At 36.7% G+C, this 20,193-nt stretch overlaps 1 protein-coding gene across 2 annotated transcripts in view; it reads left to right on the top strand.

The window, feature by feature from the left end:
- Window positions 1-20,193, top strand: part of RAVER2 (ribonucleoprotein, PTB binding 2) — a 90,180-nt gene that overhangs the window by 7,562 nt on the left and 62,425 nt on the right. For both annotated transcript variants that reach the window (XM_032302460.1, XM_032302459.1), the window contains exons 2-3: window positions 13,547-13,613; window positions 18,882-19,351. In XM_032302460.1, the coding sequence (XP_032158351.1) occupies window positions 13,547-13,613; window positions 18,882-19,351 (537 nt within the window). The remainder of the gene's footprint in view (window positions 1-13,546; window positions 13,614-18,881; window positions 19,352-20,193) is intronic.

The raw sequence follows: 20,193 nt of genomic DNA, 5'->3' as shown, positions 1-20,193 counted from the left end.
CAGTGGGAGATCAAAGAGTGGAGGAGAGATAGATTGGAGCATTTATTCACCCAGCTCCCTTTCTGCTGGGATACCCTGGGCTGGCCGTTTCCTCTTTCAAAGGTCACGGTTCTTTCCAATGGTGTCCTCCATGCAATTAAGCTCTCGCGGTTGTTGTAATCATCACCTTTGCCTCTTTAGGCTTAGGGGTTATAGGGGACTCTTGCTATCCATAGGCTTTTTTTTTTTTTAAGCCTTTGTAAGTAGTCTCTCTTAAAAATTCTCTCCAATTACTGAGTGTTTAAGTATGCCATATGTTTCGTGCTGAGAACCTGATGCTGTTGCCTGCCCAGTCTCCTTATTTTCTCTTTGTTTTTCCTAATAGCACCCAGATTTTTCTTTGAGGCTCTACTCCTCCCTCATTATTTACCAGCTTATATGGCTTGGGTCAGTTTGATAGAGATTACCCCCATCTGTTAGGACGACATAAACCAACACACAGTGTTCTTCCCTTTTGGCATTAGAGTTGGTTACAGTATGGGCAATAACCTGGCCCTAAGCCAGTCAGTATGTCACAGTGCCTTGGCCACAGTGATTGTTTCAACCCAATATAGTAAGAAGCTTAGAACCTTTGTTGGCTTGTTAAGGTAGGGGATTCTCTTTCTTCTCACTGGATACAAGTGCAGAGACATACTGCCCTGACTGCAGCTGGCAATCCGGGGACAGAAACAGAAATCCAAAGAAGGACTGATCCAAAGGGAAACAGAGTAGAGAAGCTGGACGGGAGCCCTGATCAAACTATGTCTGAAACCTACCTCTGGATTTCATAGTTATACAAGTCACTAAGTTCTTTCATGAATTTCAAGTTGGGTCTTATGTTACAACCAACCATTATTATCCTAATACAGAATTTTGATTTTTGAACAAAAGCAGAAAATCTCCGTATTGGAAGGGATGGTAGAAGACATTTTATCTGACTCTTCTGCTTACTATGTACAGCTAATTTAGAGCTCTTGACACATGAATTCTTGTACACTTTGTTAAAAGGTGTTAACCTTTACTTTCAAAGACATCACTCTTGGTAAGTTATCCTAGTCCATCTTCAGTTAGCTTTGTTATAAATATCTTATTTATACTGAATATGTAAGTTAATTTCCCTGAAATTTTGATTTCTTGATACAAGTTCTCTCCTCCCATAATACAGAGAGAATTTATGGCATTGATTTTTAACTTATAACTTCAATTCCTCCAAACCACTAGTTTTTAGGAGTCCAGATTTCCTTGCAGTCTTATTTACTTTCCCCTGGACACACACCACTACCACTTTGTCATTGTATCTCTTAAAACAGGAGCATGGTTGTCTAATTGAGGTCTTCCTGTAATCCCTCTGCCAGAACAAATTTCTCTTTCCTCTGGATATCTAGAGCAACCATAACCCATTTGTTTTATTGGGTACCTATTATTGCCAGATACTGTATGTTGCATTTTGCTTACTTTTGTTTATACTGTACTTAATCCTCATTTCAAGACTATAAGATTAGAATTACTCATTCCCATTTTATTGGTAGGGAAACAGATGCAAGATTAATGCCAAGAAGTTTGCCCAAGGTCATTCAACTAATTCGCAGTAGAGTAGAAAAGACTAATGTCTGTTTGATTCCAAAGCTCATATTCTCTTTTTTTCTTTTTTCTTTTTTTTTTCAAAGCTCATATTCTTATCCTGCACTGTATTATAATTGTAATTCCCCTTTGCACACATTATAATGTGTTTCAAAGGACTGGGACTGCGTAATATTTACCTTTGTATCACAAATTTTTCACCTAGAACCTGACACATTGTTCCAAGGGAAATTTAAAACAGAAGAGTACCACCCACCTACTTTGCTCTCAAATGTTAAACTTCTAGACATATGTCTGACATGCTGAAGCCCTCAGGATTGATCTGTGAAATGAGCAAATTTTGCATTGTACGGTTGTGCTGGCTTTTTTGGCAATGATGTGACCCCAGTTACTTACAATAATTCAGTCAACTGTTTATGGCTTAGGAGTAGGTTGAAAGCCATAAACCCTCTCTCCAGGAAGTGCTAATATTCATAGACACACAATGATTTACACGCAAGTTCAAGGGATTGTGAATCTCTTATAACTTATGCCTGATCTCGCTGGGGAATTCAGACCCAGGTTGAGAAGTGCCTTTCCAGGCAGATATCGTTTGATCATGTTTGTGGGACTTCACCTGAGTAGAGATCACTTGAGCAGATCTAGAGCTGCTGCTTGAAGAGTTGTCAACAGACACTGTTGTGGGCCACCTTTAGGCCAAGGTGGGGGTGGTCCTCCATCTAGGCAAGAATAGAAATCAGGCTCCTTAATTTTCTTTCCTAAAGTCAACTGTGTCGCTTCATGTTTGATGTAAAAACTCTTTGCTCTCTGGCCACCCAGCAGTACCAACGGATATTTTTAGGCACTATGCCTGGCACAGAAGTTTACAAGGAATTGCAGTGTGTTATTTCCCCCTCGAACACTTATTCAATGTCAAAGACTGTTTCTCTTTAAAGAATGTTTCTCTTTGAAACATGGGAAGACTCATGTGTTGTTCAGTGTTCTTCACAATAAGTATTTATTGATAAGAAACAAGTTTCTCTCTTTTGTTAAACTTCTGAGTCCCTAACTCATTGTGAGCCCCTAAACCTGTTTTTTATGCATTTTGTGCTTAATTTTGTGCTTATTTGCTGTCATTATCTTTAGGTGTGTGAGCTTAGTTCTCACTTCCCTGTGCTTGCTTGTACGTTTTCTTTGTGTTTGAAGCTTTCTGTTTAATGTTTGTTACCATTTGAATGCCAAAATAACATTAGAATTCATTGAATTTGCCTGTATTTGTAGGCATAAATTCTGCCTCTCATCCTTCTCCCTTACCCTACCCCATCAGACCCTTTTTGCCCCCAGTCAACTGGGCTTTTTATTTTTCCGCCTCCACTCACTACTGTGATTATCTGCTCCTAGCTCCCAGCTTACTTTTATTTCTTGGACTTTGTATTTTCTATTACCCACACATTTAACTGCTTGCTTTTGAGTCCAGATTAGTCTCCATGACTCTGACTTTCAACCCTGTGGGCTTTTTATAGTCTGATCTAGTGTAAAGGTAACAGCAATAAACAAGAACATGTGAATCTATGAGGTTTTAAATTTTGAGATACTCTCAAACTTACAGAAAAGAATAATATGAAGAACTCCCCTCCCCCCACCGGGACCATTCAAGAGTGAACACTGACAACATGCTTTACCACCCCATGTACTTTACAAAACTGGACATTGTCTAGACAGCCACATCACTACCATTGAAGTCAGAATAATTGCCCCTAATCCTTGGATCACATTTAAGTTTTGCTAGTTGTCCCATGAAGGTCTTTCATAGTGAAAGAATCTAGTTTGGAATTATGTATTGCATTTAGTTGTCTTTTTAATCTTCTTTGGTCTGGAATAAGTCCTCCATCTTTGCTTGACTTTTATGACCTTGACCCCTTTGAAGTTTGGTAGGCCAGTTATTTTGTAGAATGTCCTTCAATTTGGGGTTGTCTGATGTTTCTCCACGATTAGATTCAAGTTAGTTGTCCTTGGCAGGAATATCACAGGGTGGTGCATGTTTTAGATTTTGGCCCATTGTTGATAAAGTTAACTTTGATTGTTTTGATTGATTTTTATTGAAGTGGGATCTGCCAGACTTCTCCATGCAAAGTTTTTTCCCTTTGCAACTAATAAGGATTTTAAAGGGGGGCACATTAATTAAGACCGTGTGAATATTCTATTCCCTTTCAAGTGTTTAATTTATTTACTAATTTATTTAAAAATGGGCTTATGGGTTCCTCTGTTACTTAATGAGTTATATTTCATTAATATGATTACTTACTTTCATGCTTAAATTATTTTAGATTTGGGCAGTGGGAGCTTCTTCAAGCTGGCTCCTTTTGCATTGTACAGTTGTGCTGGCTTTTTAAATCTTTCATTTTAAAGATTTAAATCTTTCATTTTCCTCTTCAAATGAAGATTTCTTTGAAATCTTTCAAATCCTCTTCTTAAATCTTTCATTTTGCAATAGTTTTAAAATTTAAAGAAAAAACTACAAATGTAGCACATAGAGTTCCCATATATTCTTTACCCGGTTTCCATTCATAATATGTCTTAAATACCCAGGGTACATTAGTCAGGACTAAGGCATTAACACATGGTACATTATCATTAATTGAACTTAAGACTTTGGATTTCATTAGGTTTCCCATGTCCTTTTTCTATTCCAAGTTCCAATTTAGGGTGCCACGTGGCACTCAGTTGTTATCTCACATTAGTCTCTCATCTACACCAGTTCCTCAGTCTTTCCTTGTTGTTGTTGTTTTTTTTGGTTTGTTTTTTGTTTTTTGGGTAAGATTTTATTTATTTATTTATCTGTTTGAGAGAGAGAGTGAGTGCGTGGGGGAAGGAGCAGAGGGAGAGGGACAAGCAGGCTCTGTGCTGAGCATGGGGCCCAACAGGAGGCTCGATCACGTGACCTTGAGATTATGACCTGAGCTGAAATCAAGAGGCAGTCACTTAACTGACTGAGCCACACAGGTGCCTCCATCTTTCCTTGTTTTATATGATCTTGACAGTTTGGGTGAAGTATCTTTTAGAATGCCCCTCAATTTGTGTTTGTATGATTTTCTCATGAGAGATAAGTGTTATGGAATTTTAGTAAGAATTCCACATAGGTGAAGTACACTTCTGATCACATCATTTTAGGGAAAACGTGACTTACTACCAATGATGTTAACCTTGATCATCTGCTTAAGGCGACATCTGCTCCATCACTCATCCACTTTTCCCATTCACAATTCCTTGGAGACTAGTCATTAATTCCAGCACAAACTTATGGAAGGGTCTGATGTCCTTGTGACATGTCACTGTCATTTGCTGAGTCCTGCCTTTGTTTTAACATAAAGATGTTGTGACTTATTTTGCACTTCCTGTGCTCCAGCTCTAGAATCAGCCTTTTCATGAAGGCATCTGCTATGGACTAAATGTTTGTGTTCCTCCAAATTCACATGTTGAAGACCTAACACCCAGTGTGGCCATATTTGGAGATGGGCGCCTGTGGAAGTAATTAAAGTTTAAAAAGTCCTAAGGGTGGGGACTTGATCCATTAGAAATACCCCCCAAAGATTAGTTGGCCATAGAGTTGAGGATCCATTTCTGAGTTCTCTATTCTGTTCCACTGATTGATTTGTCTGGTTTTGTGCCAGTCATACTGTCTTGATGATGACAGCTTTGTAATAGAGCTTAAAGTCTGGCATTATGATGCCACCAACTTTGCTTTTCTTTTTCAACATTCCTCTGGCTATTTAAGATCTTATCTGGTTCCATACAAATTTTAGGATCATTTATTCCAGCTCTGTGAAAAATGTTGATGGTATTTTGATAGGAATTGCACTGAATGTGTAGATTGCTCTTGGTAGCAGACATTTTAATAATATTTATTCTTCCAATTCATGATCATAGAATGTTTTTCCATTTCTTTGTGTCATCCTCAAGTATAAAATACTTCCTAAGTATTCTGTGGGTTTTGGAGCACAGATCCTTTACGTCTCTGGTTAGATTTATTCCTAGGTATCTTACAGTTTGGGTGCAATTGTGCATAGGATCAATTCCTTAATTTCTCTTTCTTCTGTCTCATTGTTAGTGCATAGCAATGCAACTGATGTGCACTGATTTTATATCCTGCCATAATTCCTACATGAGTTCTAGAAATTTTAGGGTGGAGTCTTTTGGGTTTTCCACATAAAGTATCACGTCATCTGTGAAGAGTAGGAGTTTGACTTTATCTTTGCCAATTGGAATGCCATTTCTTTCTTTTTGTTGTCTGATTGCTGAGGCTAGGACTTCTAGTACTGTGTTGAACAGCAGTGGTGAGAGTGGGCATCCCTGCCGTGTTCCTGAACTAAGGGAAAAGCTCTCAGTTTTTCCCCATTGAGAATGATATTCACAGATGGCTTTTATGATATTGAGGTATGATCCCTCTATCCCTACGCTGTGAAGAGGGTTGTTTGTTTGTTTGTTTGTTTTTTACTCTGAAGAGTTTTCATCAAGAAAGGATCCTGTATTTGGCCAGTGCTTTTTCTCCATCAGTTGAGAGGATCATTGGTCCTTGTCCTTTTTTAGTTAATGTGATGTATCATGTTGATTGACTTGCTAATGTTGAATCATCCTTGCAGCCTAGGAATAAATCAAACTTGGTCATGGTGAATAATTATTTTAATGTACCAAAAGGTACAAACGTAGTGATCTGAAGGGGTACCTGCACCCCAGTGTTCCCAGCAGCCATGTCCACGATAGCCAAAGCATGGAAAGAGCCAAAATGTCCATGGATAGATGAATGGATAAAGAAGAGGTAGTGTATATATACAGTGGAATACTACTCAGCCATCAGAAAGGATGAATACTTACAATTTACATCAACGTGGATGGAACTGGAGGGTATTATGCCAAGCAAAAAAAAGTCAGTCAGAGAAAGACAATTATCATATGGTATTACTCATATTTAGAACATAAACAGGGCTGAGGACTGTAAGGGAAGGGAAGGAAAACAGAATGGGAAGTCATCAGAGGGAGGAAAACCATGAGAAACTCTTAACTCTAGGGAACAAACTGAGGGTTGCTGGAGTGGAGGTGGGTGGGGAGATGGGGTGATTGGGTGATGGGCATGAAGGAGAGCACATCATGTGAGGAGCACTGGGTGTTATACTCAACTGATTAATTATTGAACACTACATCTGAAACTAAGGATGTACTGTAAATTGGTTAATTGAATTTAAATTTTAAAAAAATTACCCTCATCTCTTACCATATCACAAGAAGACACCAGAGAGCTTGCTGTCTGTTATGTGCTTCTCTTTCCCTGCCCTGAATATGTGCAAGCACTAAAGCAAGGCTGTGTGAGGATGATGAAATGTTTTTAAGCCATGTTAGGGAGTTTGGATTTTATTTTAAGGAAAATGAGGATCCATTGAAATATTTAAACAAGGGAGCTATGCAATTTGATTTCTAGCTGTCAGAAAGTAAAACTGTGTTGGTTTGGTTTCTATCTTTCAAATCTTGTTCTTGGCCTGATCTTCATGGCAAGATTAGGAGGTCAATGATGCAGTGAGCTTTAGGAATGTGATGGGAATTGATTATTTCATAGACTTTATTTTGCAGTGCTGACACTTAAGATGCAATACACATAGTGGGTCACTGTGTTTGCTCTGGAGTCTGTTAACTTGGGTTTGAATACCAGATCTATCACATACTGTGTGTACAGCAAGGCACTATACTTTCCTAGGCCTCAGTATCCTCATCTTTAAAATCTGCATTATAGGGGCACTTGGGTGGCTCAGTTTGTTAAGCATCTGATTCCTGATTTCTGCTCAGATCATGATCTCAGGGTTGTGAGATTGAGCCATGAGTTGGGCACTGTGCTGGGCATGGAGCCGGCTTAAGATTCTCTCTCTCTCTCCTTCACACCCGTCCCAATTTTTCACACACAGACACACGCACACATGAGTGTGTGTGTGTGTGTGTGTGTGTGTGTGTGTGTAAATAAAAACATATATATTCCAGCTCATTTGGACTGAATAGGTTTGGAGATAATGTCCATAGAATACCTGGGATAAAATGAGCACTCAGTAAATAATGCTTACTATTATTCTGCTAATAAAAAGAAGCTGGTAGTTTATTTATTTTTTTAAGGCAAAATCAGAATGTTCCCCTGGCAAGAAGTTTGTATTCAAATGAACTTCCCAACAAAGCAGTTTCATTGAAAATTGTTAAAAATTTACCCAAGTTAAAATTGATGTCACATTTACTCAGCTAATATCACAAAAATATATTATATGATAAATCCTGCATTGGGCACAAAGGAAAATAGAAAAGAAAGAAAAAGTATATTACCTGGTGTGGAACATGGAAATGCAGTTCCAAGCAAGCAATAGCATATATAGGTTTGGAGCCTAGAAGAGAGGTTTGAAGGTAGAAGTAAGAATTTGGAGATCTCTGCGTGAAGATGGGACTGAAGGCATCTCAACTCATGCAGAAAGCATTTGGTCAAGTTTAACACCCATTCCTAATAAAAACTCATACCGAGCATGAATAGAAAAGAACTTCCTCAAATTTGAAAATTATCTAGAAAACCCAAAGTAATGGTGTTCTGTGGTGAAATAGTGAAAACTTTACCCCTGAGATTAGGAACAATGCTGGCATCACTTCCATTCAAGATTGTACTGGAAACTGTAGCTAGCATAACATGGCTAACTGACTCAAACTTGATGAGTAGAAGGAAAATTTAAAAACTGTTGGAGCACAAAATGCCTTCATGGCTGGGGTAGGAAAAGATTTCTTTTTTTTTTTTTTTTTAAGGTTTTATTTAATTATTTGACAGAGAGCGAGAGAGATCACAAGTAAGCAGAGAGGCACATGGGGGTGGGGGAGGAAGCAGACTCCCCACTCAGCAGAGAGCCCGATGCGGGGCTCGATCCCAGAACCCTGAGATCATGACCCAAGCTGAAGGCAGAGGCTTAACCCACTGAGCCACCCAGGCGCCCCGGGAAAGATTTCTTAAGGCACACAAAACGCAAATGGTAAAGGGAAGAATTACAAATTTTTTTGGCTTCTATGACAAATTTCTCTTCATCAGAAAAAACTCACAAATAAAATGTAGGGGAATACATTTATAATAGTTTCCAACAAAGAATTAGTATGCAGAATATATTTTGAAAAACTCCTATAAATCAATAAAAGAAAAGATAAATACAATAGGAAAATGGCCATCAAGATGAGTGTTTTCCAGAAAGGGAAATAAATGGCAAATAAACACGAAAAGATGCCTATATCAGAGTTCTTCAAAGAAAGAGCTTATATGTAACATTTATATTAACATCTATTTATATTATATACAGATATACATAGAGCTGTTGACTAATTGTGGGAACTGGTAAGGCCAGAATCTGTCAGGTATACCAGTAGGCTAGAGAGTCCGGCATATGTTGGTGCTACCATCTTGAGGCAGGATTTCTTCTTCGGGAAACCTCAGTTTAAAACTAACCATCACAATCCTCTACCTTTACTAATCAAGGGAATGCAAATTAAGATCACAGTGTGGTACAGTTTTATATCAATTAAATTGACAAAACTTAAATAACTGGTAACACCAAGCATTTTACGGTTATGTGTCAGCGGGAATCTCGTATACTCTTGATGGGGACATAAGATGTTACAACCATTCCAGCACATAAGTTGGCACTTTCTTACAAGGGTGATCATTTGTATGTGTGCAGCCCCAAAATTTCATTCCTTCAGAAACTTGCACATGAATGCCAGGAAATACATAAACTTTTAAAGACTGTGTTAGTAGTTTTAAAATATGGAAGTAGCAAAGCAACCTAGAAACAAACCAAATATTCACTGGTAGAAAAGAAAAATGGATCCATAAATCGTACTGTAGGCATAGAACAGAATATCAAACCATAGTGAATAAATGGCCAGGTAGAACACAAGTGAATTTTTGGAGCATAGTATTAAAAAAGCAAGGCACCTGAATAAATAAATGGCCCAGAAGATTAAAAATAGCATAATAGCATTTCTCTAAAGCTCAGAAACAAGTGAAATGAATCAACAAATTGTTTAGGAATACATGCCTACGTTAGGAACTCCAGCCGTGGGGGAAGGTGGTCGGATGGGCTAGCAAAGGAATGCAGAAGTCGACGCAACAGTGTTGCTAATGTTCCAGTCTTCACGTTTGGTGATGGGTTCCCAGGTGCTTATTTCATTATTATGCCTCATAACTTAATATGTTACAGATAATATATTTGTATTATAAAATCATTAAAAATTTTCAAGGACAAGTAGCAAAAGTGTATTTTTCCCCCAAAAGAGTGGACTTTGAAATTAGAGTGCTTTAATCTGTGAAAGACTTTCTTAGGAAAAAGAAATAAATCAAAGTAAGTTGGAAAAGGACTTAGAAGACAGTGTGATTAAAGCTTAAAACTAAGGCTGGGTTTCATTGTGGTTGTCAGTTCTTTCCCAAGGAGATATTTTGTATGTGTAAAAGTTTTTGTTTAATTCCAGGAAGTAATAAGGAATGTGGTCTAGAAATAGGTTGCCAAAGCTCTCTAATACTATTAGTTTTGATGAACTCATCTTACTGTGAGAAATTTGGAACTGATATTCCTGGCCAGAAGGTGCTACTTTATTCTTTAAAATAAACTTGTAAGTTAATAGAAATGTCATAAAGTTAGAGTAGAATAGAGAGAATTTTATTTGTTTGGGTTCTGTGTGGTGGAGCGTAGTAGAATTCTGGCAAATTGTTGTTAGGACTCTCTTTCAGGTTTTAAGTTTTTAATTTGGCCAACTTACCGAGGCTCAAATTGAGGGGTGACCCACTTTTGCCTGGGTCAAATCAACCAGGACATGGGGGGAAAATAATTGTTGTTGTTTTTTCTTTGCAAAAAGCTTTGTAAGGTTTGCCAGTTGGCAGTCTCTGTATCCCATATCTGGTGCATAGAAAAGCTATAATTTGAAAGAGAGGTACTTTAAAAATAAAATTTTTAAGTTGCAAAATGCATCTTTGAATACGTAAGATCTCTCTCAGGTAATTCTCTCAGCTGAACGAGTAACATAACGTCATTTGTTTAAAGATACTTGATAATGTGAGCAGCAGTGTCATGTTTTCTTTATCTGGCATTCGACAGCTGTTAAACAGTGAAATGAGAGATTAGAGTCTGTGCAACTAAAAGCATACACTGGATCCCTTCAAACAAAACTGAGCCACCTTCTATATTAAGGATTAAATTAGTCGATTGGCAAGACGTATACGCTATGCTATTGAGAGAATTAGATCTTCTTAATGAATACACTGTATGCGTTGAGTCCAAGAAAACACTGAAGCTTACAAAAACTACCATAGCAAGATGTAAACTAATCTGTATATTGATCATGCTACTGTATAATTCATCAAACCGTATTATATGAAATCTGTAGTATATATATATTTTAAAACATACCTAATATTGATTTACTAATAGAGAATACTAAACTACCAACTTCACATTTCTCTAATTTCTTATCATAGGCGATTTTCTTTTTTCCACCCAGCATTATGTTTTTATTCTTTGTCTATTATATCATTCTTTTCCCCCTTGCATTGTGTTAAAAGGGAAAATATTGTCTCAACTTGGAACTGTCCACATATTTTTTTTCCATTTCCATGTGATCACATATTAGGGCACTAATAATACTGTTTTTGTAACTATTGGTGGTAGTATACTCTTATTAGTTAGCTCTGGAAGGAATCCAGTAGGATTATATAGGGGTTAAAGGTGCCAGACTGGTGAATCTCCCCTCAGCAAGTTATTTGATTTTGCTCTGCTGAGGTTTCTTGATTTTTATTTATTTATTTTTCTTTAAAGGTTTTTTTGGTTTTGTTTTGTTATTAAGATTTTATTTTTAAGGAACACGTGGGTGGCTCAGTTGGTTAAACATCTGCCTTCGGCTAAGGTCATGATCCCAGAGTCCTGGGATCAAGTCCTGCATTGGGCTCCTTGCTGAGCAGGGAGGCTGCTTCTCCCTCTGCCTGCAGCTCCCCCTGCTTGTGCTCTCTCTCTCTTTCTGACACATAATAAAATCTTTAAAAAAAAAAAAAAGATTTTATTTTTAATTAATTTCTACATCCAACATGAAGCTTGAACTTACAATGCTGAGAGCAAGAGTCACATGCTCTTAACTGAGCCACCCAGGTGCCCCCACCCTTTTTAAAATTACTTATTTAAGTAATCTCTCTACCCAACAAGGGGCTTGAACTCATGACCCCAAGATCAAGAGTCAAGAGCATGCACCTTTCTGTAGGATAGCCCTGTCATTGTCAGGCCGGGTTTCCTGATTTTTAATGGAAAAGGGTGACTTAGTAAAAGTGAAATGAAAGTTAACTATATTAATGGCAAGATTAAGAATTATTATTGAGTTAGTTTCTGTTGTGAACTTAGCATATTGGCACTTGTATATGTTTAATTTATTCATATGCAAGATAAAACAGATCAGCTATAACTTTCCAATCTAGGATCAGAATGTCCACCTATGTGATAGTCCAGTTCCTTTAGAAAATAGTAATTCCATCTGTGTGTATTATGAGTAAATTTTCTAAGGCCACATATCAATTCAGTGACAAAATAATTGTATTCACTTTAGTGTATATTTGAGTGCCTAGTATTTGCTAAGCAATACAAGGTATACACACATATATGAAATATAGTTCCTGTACTTAAGTGTTGTCAGTTTAACAGGAAGGATTAGGAATAGAAATCTGGTTTTTTGAGACCCCAGGTGAGTGAAATTGATACCAGCATAAACAAGTTCAGACTGGATTAATAATGGAAACAGAATGAATAGGAAAGCCAGTTTCAACACCTTAGGGAGCCAAGCGGGACTAAATTGAATTACATATATACCTTGGTGGCGGTTGTTGTTTTCATACCCAGGGATCTCTAGGTTTGCATCTACCTGTATCTATTCTCTTTGCTGATATTGCAGCATCTACAAGTGTATTACTTCTTAAAAACTCAGTTATGTGTCATATACAAAGAGAAATGTTTAATATTTCTGTCAGACAGGCATAAATAAAATATGACCATTGTTAGCATGGAGGTGATAGAGGTCGTATCCCACAGAAAAGAATTGGAATAAACCTGGGGCACCTGGGTGGCTCAGTTGGTTAAGCGTCCGACTCTTGATTTCAGCTCCAGTCGTGATCTCAGTGCCATGAGATTGAGCCCCACATTGGGCTCCATGCTGAGCGTGGAGACTGCTTGGGAGTCCCTCTTTCCCTTTCTCTCTGCCAAACCTCCCCCACCCACCACAACAGCTTGCACACTCTCTCTCTTAATCACAATAAATAAGCAAGTAAGTAAATAAATAAAATTGGAAGAAAACTTCATGAAAGAATATTTGAGTGGGATTTCAAAGGATGCATGTGATTTCAGGTGATGTTCAGGAGCTTTAGTGGTATCTTTGCACCATGCAAGGTCAAGGTATTGGCATGAGTAGCAATTCAGAGTGAGGGCTGGGCATGACATCCTGGTGGAATAGTGAATGCCCATTGAGCAGAAACATGATCTATGTGCACGTTATGTACTGGGAGATATGCTTGGGAGGTAGGTTGATGTCATACTTGGCATGGAATGCGTTTAAGTTAAACAAATAATGGAGATCCTGGCAGATGGTAGTGGTTAGTGGTTGGCTTGTACAGTTGGATTATCCACTAACTGCATTTGTTTTTGTTTTGTTTTGTTTTAAAGATTTTATTAATTTATTTGACAGAGTGAGAAAGGGAACACAAGCAGGAGTGTTAGTGGGAAAACAGGCTTCCCGCTGAGCAGGGAGCCCGATGCTGGGCTGAATCCCAGGACCCCCGGATCATGACCTGAGCCGAAGGCAGACACTTAACGACTGAGCCATCCAGTTCCCCCAACTAACTGCACTTGTGTGTTTATTTGAATTCATGTTTTGTCTCTTTCAGGAAGTTCATGATTTATTACAAGACTATGAGTTAAAGTATTGTTATGTGGACAGAAATAAGCGAACAGGTAAGATTTCAATTTTAATCACCTAGTTTCATTTTGATTCTAAGTGTGTGCATTATTAAACAAGATTACTGTCTTTTCATTCTTAAAATAATCTCTGAAATTCTTTTTTTTTTTTTTAAAGATTTAATTTATTTATTTGACAGACAGAGATCACAAGTAGGCAGAGAGGCAGGCAGAGAGAGAGGAAGTGAAGCAGGCTCCCTGCTGAGCAGAAAGCCCGAGTGCGGGGCTCAATCCCAGGACCCTGAGATCATGACCTGAATCGAAGGCAGGGGCTCAACCCACTGAGCCACCAGGCGCCCCAATCTCTGAAATTCTGAAGTGTTAAGTCATACAAATGCTACTCACACGATGTATTTTCTGAGGATAACATTAGTATCCTAAATTATAATCACATAATTTATATGTATGTCACTAAAGACATTATTTTATAAAGAATTTTCTAATATGTTATGCTATAATAAATATTTATAGGCTTGGTAGCCTTCCATTTTTTTTATTGAAGTGTAATTAACATACGGTGTTACATTTCAGGTGTATAACTTTTTTTTTTTGTAGGTATACAAAATATTGATTCCATAATTCTATGTATTACCCAGTGCTCACCACATTAAGTGTAGTTACCATATGTCACCATACAACATTACGGACTGTATTTCCCTATGCTGTACTTTTCATCTCCATCACTTACTTCATAAGTACAAACTGCAAGTTTGTACCTCTTAATTCCCTTTATGTATTTTGCCCATCCTCCCCACTTCCCCTCAGGCAACCAGTTTGTTTTCTGTATTTTTTTTTAATTTTTAAATTTTATTTATTTATTTTAAATTTCTTTTCAGTGATCCAGATTTCATTGTTATACACCACACCCAGTGCTCCATGCAATACATACCCTCTGTAACACCCACCACCGGGCTCCCCAACCCCCCACACTGTTTTTGTTTTTTTAAGTAAGGCCTATGCCCAGCATGGGGCTCAAATTCATGACTCCAAGATCAAGAGTCACACACTCTATAGACTGAGCTAGTCAGGTACCTGTTGTTTGTTTTTGTTTATTCATTTGTTTTTTAGATTCCACGTATTAGTGAAATCACATGGTATTTGTCTTCCTCTGTCTGATTTATTTTACTTAGTGTTACACCCTGTAGGTCTGTCCATGTGGTTGCCAATGGTAAGATCTCATTCTTTATTATGGCCAAATAAATTATGGCCAAGTAATTTGGCCATTGTATCTTTATCCATTAATCCATTAATGGACAGTTGGGTTGCTTCCATATCTTTAGTTGTTGATAATAATGCTGCAGTAAACAGGAATGCATATGTCTTTTCAAATTAATGTTTTTAATTTTCTTTGAGTAGATACCCAGTAGTGGAATTACTGGATCATATAGCAATTCTATTTTTAAATTTTTGAGGCACTTCCATATTGTCTTCCACAATGGCTGCACTAATTTGCATTCCTGTCAACAATGCACAAGGGTTCCTTTTTCTCTTCATCCTCATCAACACTTGTTATTTCTTGTCATTTTGGTACTATTCTTCTAGCTATTCTGACTGGTGCGAGGTAATATCTCATTGTAATTTTGATGTGCATTTCTCTGATGATGAGAGATGTTGAGCATCTTTTCATGTATGTGTTGGCCATCTGTGTGTCTTCTTTGGAGAAATGTCTATTCAGGTCCTCTGCCTATTTTTTAAGTCAGATTGTTTTTTAGTGGTGTGTGTGTGTGTGTGTGTGTGTGTGTGTGTGCGTGCGTGCATGCATGTGTGTTGACTTGTATGAGTTTATAGGTTTTGGATATCAATCCTTTATCATATATATCATTTGTAAATTTCTACTCCCATTCATTATGTTGTCTTCTTGTTTTGTTGATGATCTCCTTTGCTGGGCAAATTATTTTTGTGTAGGCACAGTGGTTTATTTTTGCTTTTGTTTCCCTTGCCTAAGGAGACATATCCATAAATATTTTGCTAAGGGTGATGTCCAAGAGATCATTGCCTCTTTTTTTTCAACCATTAGGGGTTTTATGGGTTCAGGTCTCACATACAGGTCTTTAGTTCATTTTGAGTGTGTTTTGTGTATGGTGTAAAAAAGTGATTCAGTTTCATTCTTTCACATGTCGCTATCTAGTTTTCCCAGCACCATGTATTGAATAGACTGTCTTCCCTATTGTATATTCTTGCCTCCTTTATTATACATTAATTGACCATATAGGTATGGGCTTATTCGGGGACTCTCTGTTTCATTGATCTATGTGTCTGTTTTTGTGCCAGTACCAAACTGTTTTGATTACCGTGGTTTGTAGTAGACCTTGAAATCTGGGATTTTGATACCTCAAGCTTTGTTCTTTCTCGAGATTCCTTTGGCATTTTGAGGTCCTTTGAGTTTCCATATAAATTTTAGGATTATTTGTTCTAGTTCTGTGAAAAATGTTGGTATTTCGTTAGAGATTGCATTAAATCTGTAGATGGCTTTGAGTAGTATGGACATTTTGAGAGTATTTGTTCTTCCAGTCCAGGAGCATGAGCTATCTTTCCATTTGTTTGTGCCATCTTCAGTTTCATCATTGTCCTAGTTTTCAGAGTACAGGTCTTTTACATGCTTGGTTAAATTTATTCCTAGAAATTTTATTCTTTTTGGTGCTATTAAAAATGAATTGTTTTCTTTCTCTTTCCTGCTATTTCATTATTAGTGTACAGAAAAGCAACTGTTTTTTGTGCATTAATTTTGAATCTTGCAGCTTTACGAATTCATTAATTCTAATAGTTTTTGGTGGAATCTTTACGGTTTTCTATGAATAATATCATGTCATTTGCAAATAGTGACAATTTAACTTCTTCCTTACCAATTTGGATGAATTTTCTGACCTAATTGCTATGGTTAGGACTTGCAGACTATACTGAATAAAAAAAATGGACATCATTGTCTTGTTTCTAATCTTAGAGAAAAAAAACTTCCAGTTTTTTACCATTGAATATGATGTTAGCTGTGGATTTTTCATGAATGACCTTTATTTAGCTTAAGGTATCCCCTGAACACACTTTGTTAAGAGTTTTTTAACATGAACAGATGTTGAATTTTGTCAAATGCCTTCTCTGCATGTATTGAGATGATTTTATGATTTTTATTCTTATTTTGTTAATGTGGTTTATCACATTGATTGATTTGTGAATATTGAACCTTCCTGCATCCCTGGAATAAATCTCACTTGTTCTAGTTGAATGATCCTTTCAATGTATTGCTGAATACACTTGCTAATATTTTGTTCAGGAATTTTGCATCTATGTTCATCAGGAATATTAGTCTGTACTTTTCTTTTTTTCATAGTGTCTCTGTCTGGTTTTTGTATCAGGGTAATACTGGCCTCGTAGAATGTATTTGAAAGCTTTCCTTCCTCTTCTGTTTTTTGAAATAGTTTGAGGACAATCAGTATTAATTCTTGGTTAAATGAAATGTAGAATAAACCTATAAAGCAATCTGGTCCTGGACTTCTGTTTATTGGAAGTTTTGATTACCAAATCAGCTTTGTTATTAGTAATTGGTCTGTTCAGTTTTTCTGTGTCTTCCTGATTGAATTTTAAGAAGATGATATGTTTCTAGGAATCTATCCATTTCTTCTAGGTTGTCCAATTCGTTGACATACAATTTTTTTGTAGTATTCCCTTATAATCTTCCATATTTCTGTTGTGTTGGTTAATTCTCCTTTCATTTCTGATTTTACTTATTTGTATCCTCTCTTTTTTTCTTGATAAGCCTGGTTAAAAATTTAACGATTTTATTTATCTTTTCAAAGAACCAGCTCTTGGTTTCATTGATCTTTTCTATTGTTCTTTAAGTTCCTAATGTATTTCTGCTCTGATCTTCCTTCCTTCCTTCTGCTGGCTCTGGGCTTGGTTTGTTCTTCCTTTTCTAGTTCCTGTATGTGTTAGGTTAGATGGTTTGAGATTTTTCTTGTTTCTTGAGGTAGGCCTGTGAATTTTTCCTGTAAATTTCCCTATACGTTTTCCTCTTCAAACTGCTTTTGCTGTGTCCCAAAGATTTTGGATCACTGTGTTTTTATTTTCATTTGTCTTTATATATTTTCTTAATTTCCTCTTCGATTTCTTTATTCACCCATTGGCTGTTTAGTAGCATGTTATTTAGCTTCCATGTTTTGGGGGGATTTTTTTTGCATTTTTTTTTCCTGTGATTGATTTCTTATTTTATACCATTATAATCAAAGTATATGTGAAAGGATTTTAGTTTTCTTAAATTTATTGAAACTTGACTTATTCTGGAGAATGTTCCCTGTGAACTTGAAAAGAATGTATACTCTGTTGGTTTTGGATGGAATGTTCTGTATGTATCTGTTAAGTCCATCTGTTCTAATGTGTCATTCAAAGACACTGTTTCCTTATTGATTTTCTGCCTGGATAATCTACCCATTGATGTAAGTGAGGTGTTAAAGTCCCTTACTATTATTGTATTACTGTCAGTTTCCTGCTTTGTGTCTGTTAATATTTGCTTTATATATTTAGGTGCTTCAATATAAAAGAAAATTTTTAAGACTTCCCAATACTTTGCATTACATGTTTGGGAAAAGTAAAATCTTTATGTAGCTTGAAAACATTATAAAAATAAAAAAACAACATTATAGTATCTTATAGTAGAACTCCTAATATAATTCCTATACTTTTATTTGAGTCTTTGGTTGTGAAATTAATTGAGTAGTGTCAGCATTAAAAAATAGAATAGATATTTCAGAGTACATCGCATGTAGTAGGAATTTTTGTTCTTATACTTTTGTTTCAGAAATGTGTATTTGTGTACTGAGTCACAGACCAAATAAACTCACAGTGTATATGTTGTGGCCAGTCTCGACAAGGAACAATTCCCCTAGAACATGGCTCTTCACGACTCCATCCTTTTCCCTAAACCTTTCCCTATGGACTGGTAATATCAGCTTGCAAAGTAATTAGGAATATATGTGTCTTTACTAGTTAACACCTACCAGCACTTTTTATTGTGAACTGTATTTACATCAGGATAGATCCTACTATATGTGTGCAAGGTAGAGGAGGTTGCATGACTTAGGGCCCAGGCTGACACATCTCAGAAAACTGCAATTACATGAACTGGATAATGCAGCCTCCTCGGACCTGTGCCGAGAGAGAGGACTGATGGTTTGGATACTGTTCTTCCCTGATTTCCTTACTGTGGGTCATAGTCATAAAAAGTTTGAAAACACTGGCTTAGAAAATTCTTTAATTCATTTTGTTATCTTCTAGCTTTTGTTACCTTACTGAATGGGGAGCAAGCCCAGAATGCAATTCGGATGTTTCATCAATATTCTTTTCGAGGAAAGGACTTAATTGTTCAGCTCCAGCCAACAGATGCTTTGCTGTGTATTACCAACTTGCCCACTTCTTTTACATTAGAAGAATTTGAAGAACTTGTTCGTGCTTATGGAAATATCGAGAGATGTTTTCTAGTGTACAGTGAAGTTACTGGCCATTCCAAAGGCTATGGATTTGTGGAATACATGAAAAAGGACTTCGCTGCAAAGGCTAGATTGGAGTTATTGGGTAAACAGTTGGGAACTTCAGCTCTGTTTGCACAATGGATGGATGTTAATCTATTGGCCCCAGAGCTCATTCATTCTAAGTGCCTTTGTATAGATAAACTCCCTAGTGACTACAGGGATTCAGAAGAGCTGTTGCAATTTTTTTCCAATATACATAAACCCATGTTTTGCCAGGTATGTATTCTTAAGGTATCATTTGAAATGTTTGAAAATTTCTGCTTATGTATTCTACATGCACTCTAAATTTATTATACCTATATGAATATCACAAAGGATAATCTAATTCTTCTTTAGTCCGCAGTGAAGTCTTTATGGTCACTCTAAATTTTAAGTCAAGTCCTTTTGTGAATGAGTCAATTTATATTATTATATAGTAGATATGTCTTAGTAAACCCATCACTTATTCACCTCATTCTATCAATTTTTTGAGCCCTTCATTCTTTGATCCATTCATCTGTCCACGTTTTACTTATTATCTTCTCTGCACCAGACACTATATGGCTTGAAGTTAGAAATACAGAGAAGAGAAACATACTCTCTCAATACTTCACAATTTTGTAGAAGGTACTGACAAGCAAATAATTATAAATACTGTATAAAGAGTAATGTAATGGAAGATAGGAAAGTACTATGAAGTTTAAAAAGAATGTGTAATTCTGTCTTAATGGGAACATGGTGAGACATTTAGAGACGATCCTGACAACTAACAACACTGGTAAGACTTTTCATGCACTTGATCAGTAAAATTATATATATATTCTACTAAATAGATAAAAATATGTACTATATAAAGCTCCTTCTCTTGTAAGTGTTCAATAGCAACTGATGAACTCTTTCCTCTCTTGCTTCCCTTAATTTCTTCCTTCCCTCTCTTCTCTCCTCCCGTGTTCCTTTTCTTCTTATCCTGTATTCCCTGCCCCCACCACCCACCATTTTTCTTTAATCATACATTTGTTGAGTCTTTACTATTATACTAGAAAGTTTGGAGTTGTTATAGTTTTATTTATAGATATATA

Source organism: Mustela erminea, chromosome 10 (genome assembly GCF_009829155.1).
Source record: "Mustela erminea isolate mMusErm1 chromosome 10, mMusErm1.Pri, whole genome shotgun sequence".
Taxonomy (NCBI): Eukaryota; Metazoa; Chordata; class Mammalia; order Carnivora; family Mustelidae; genus Mustela; species Mustela erminea.
Note: the sequence above shows the minus strand (reverse complement) of the source record. Positions and strands in the feature narration are given on the sequence as shown.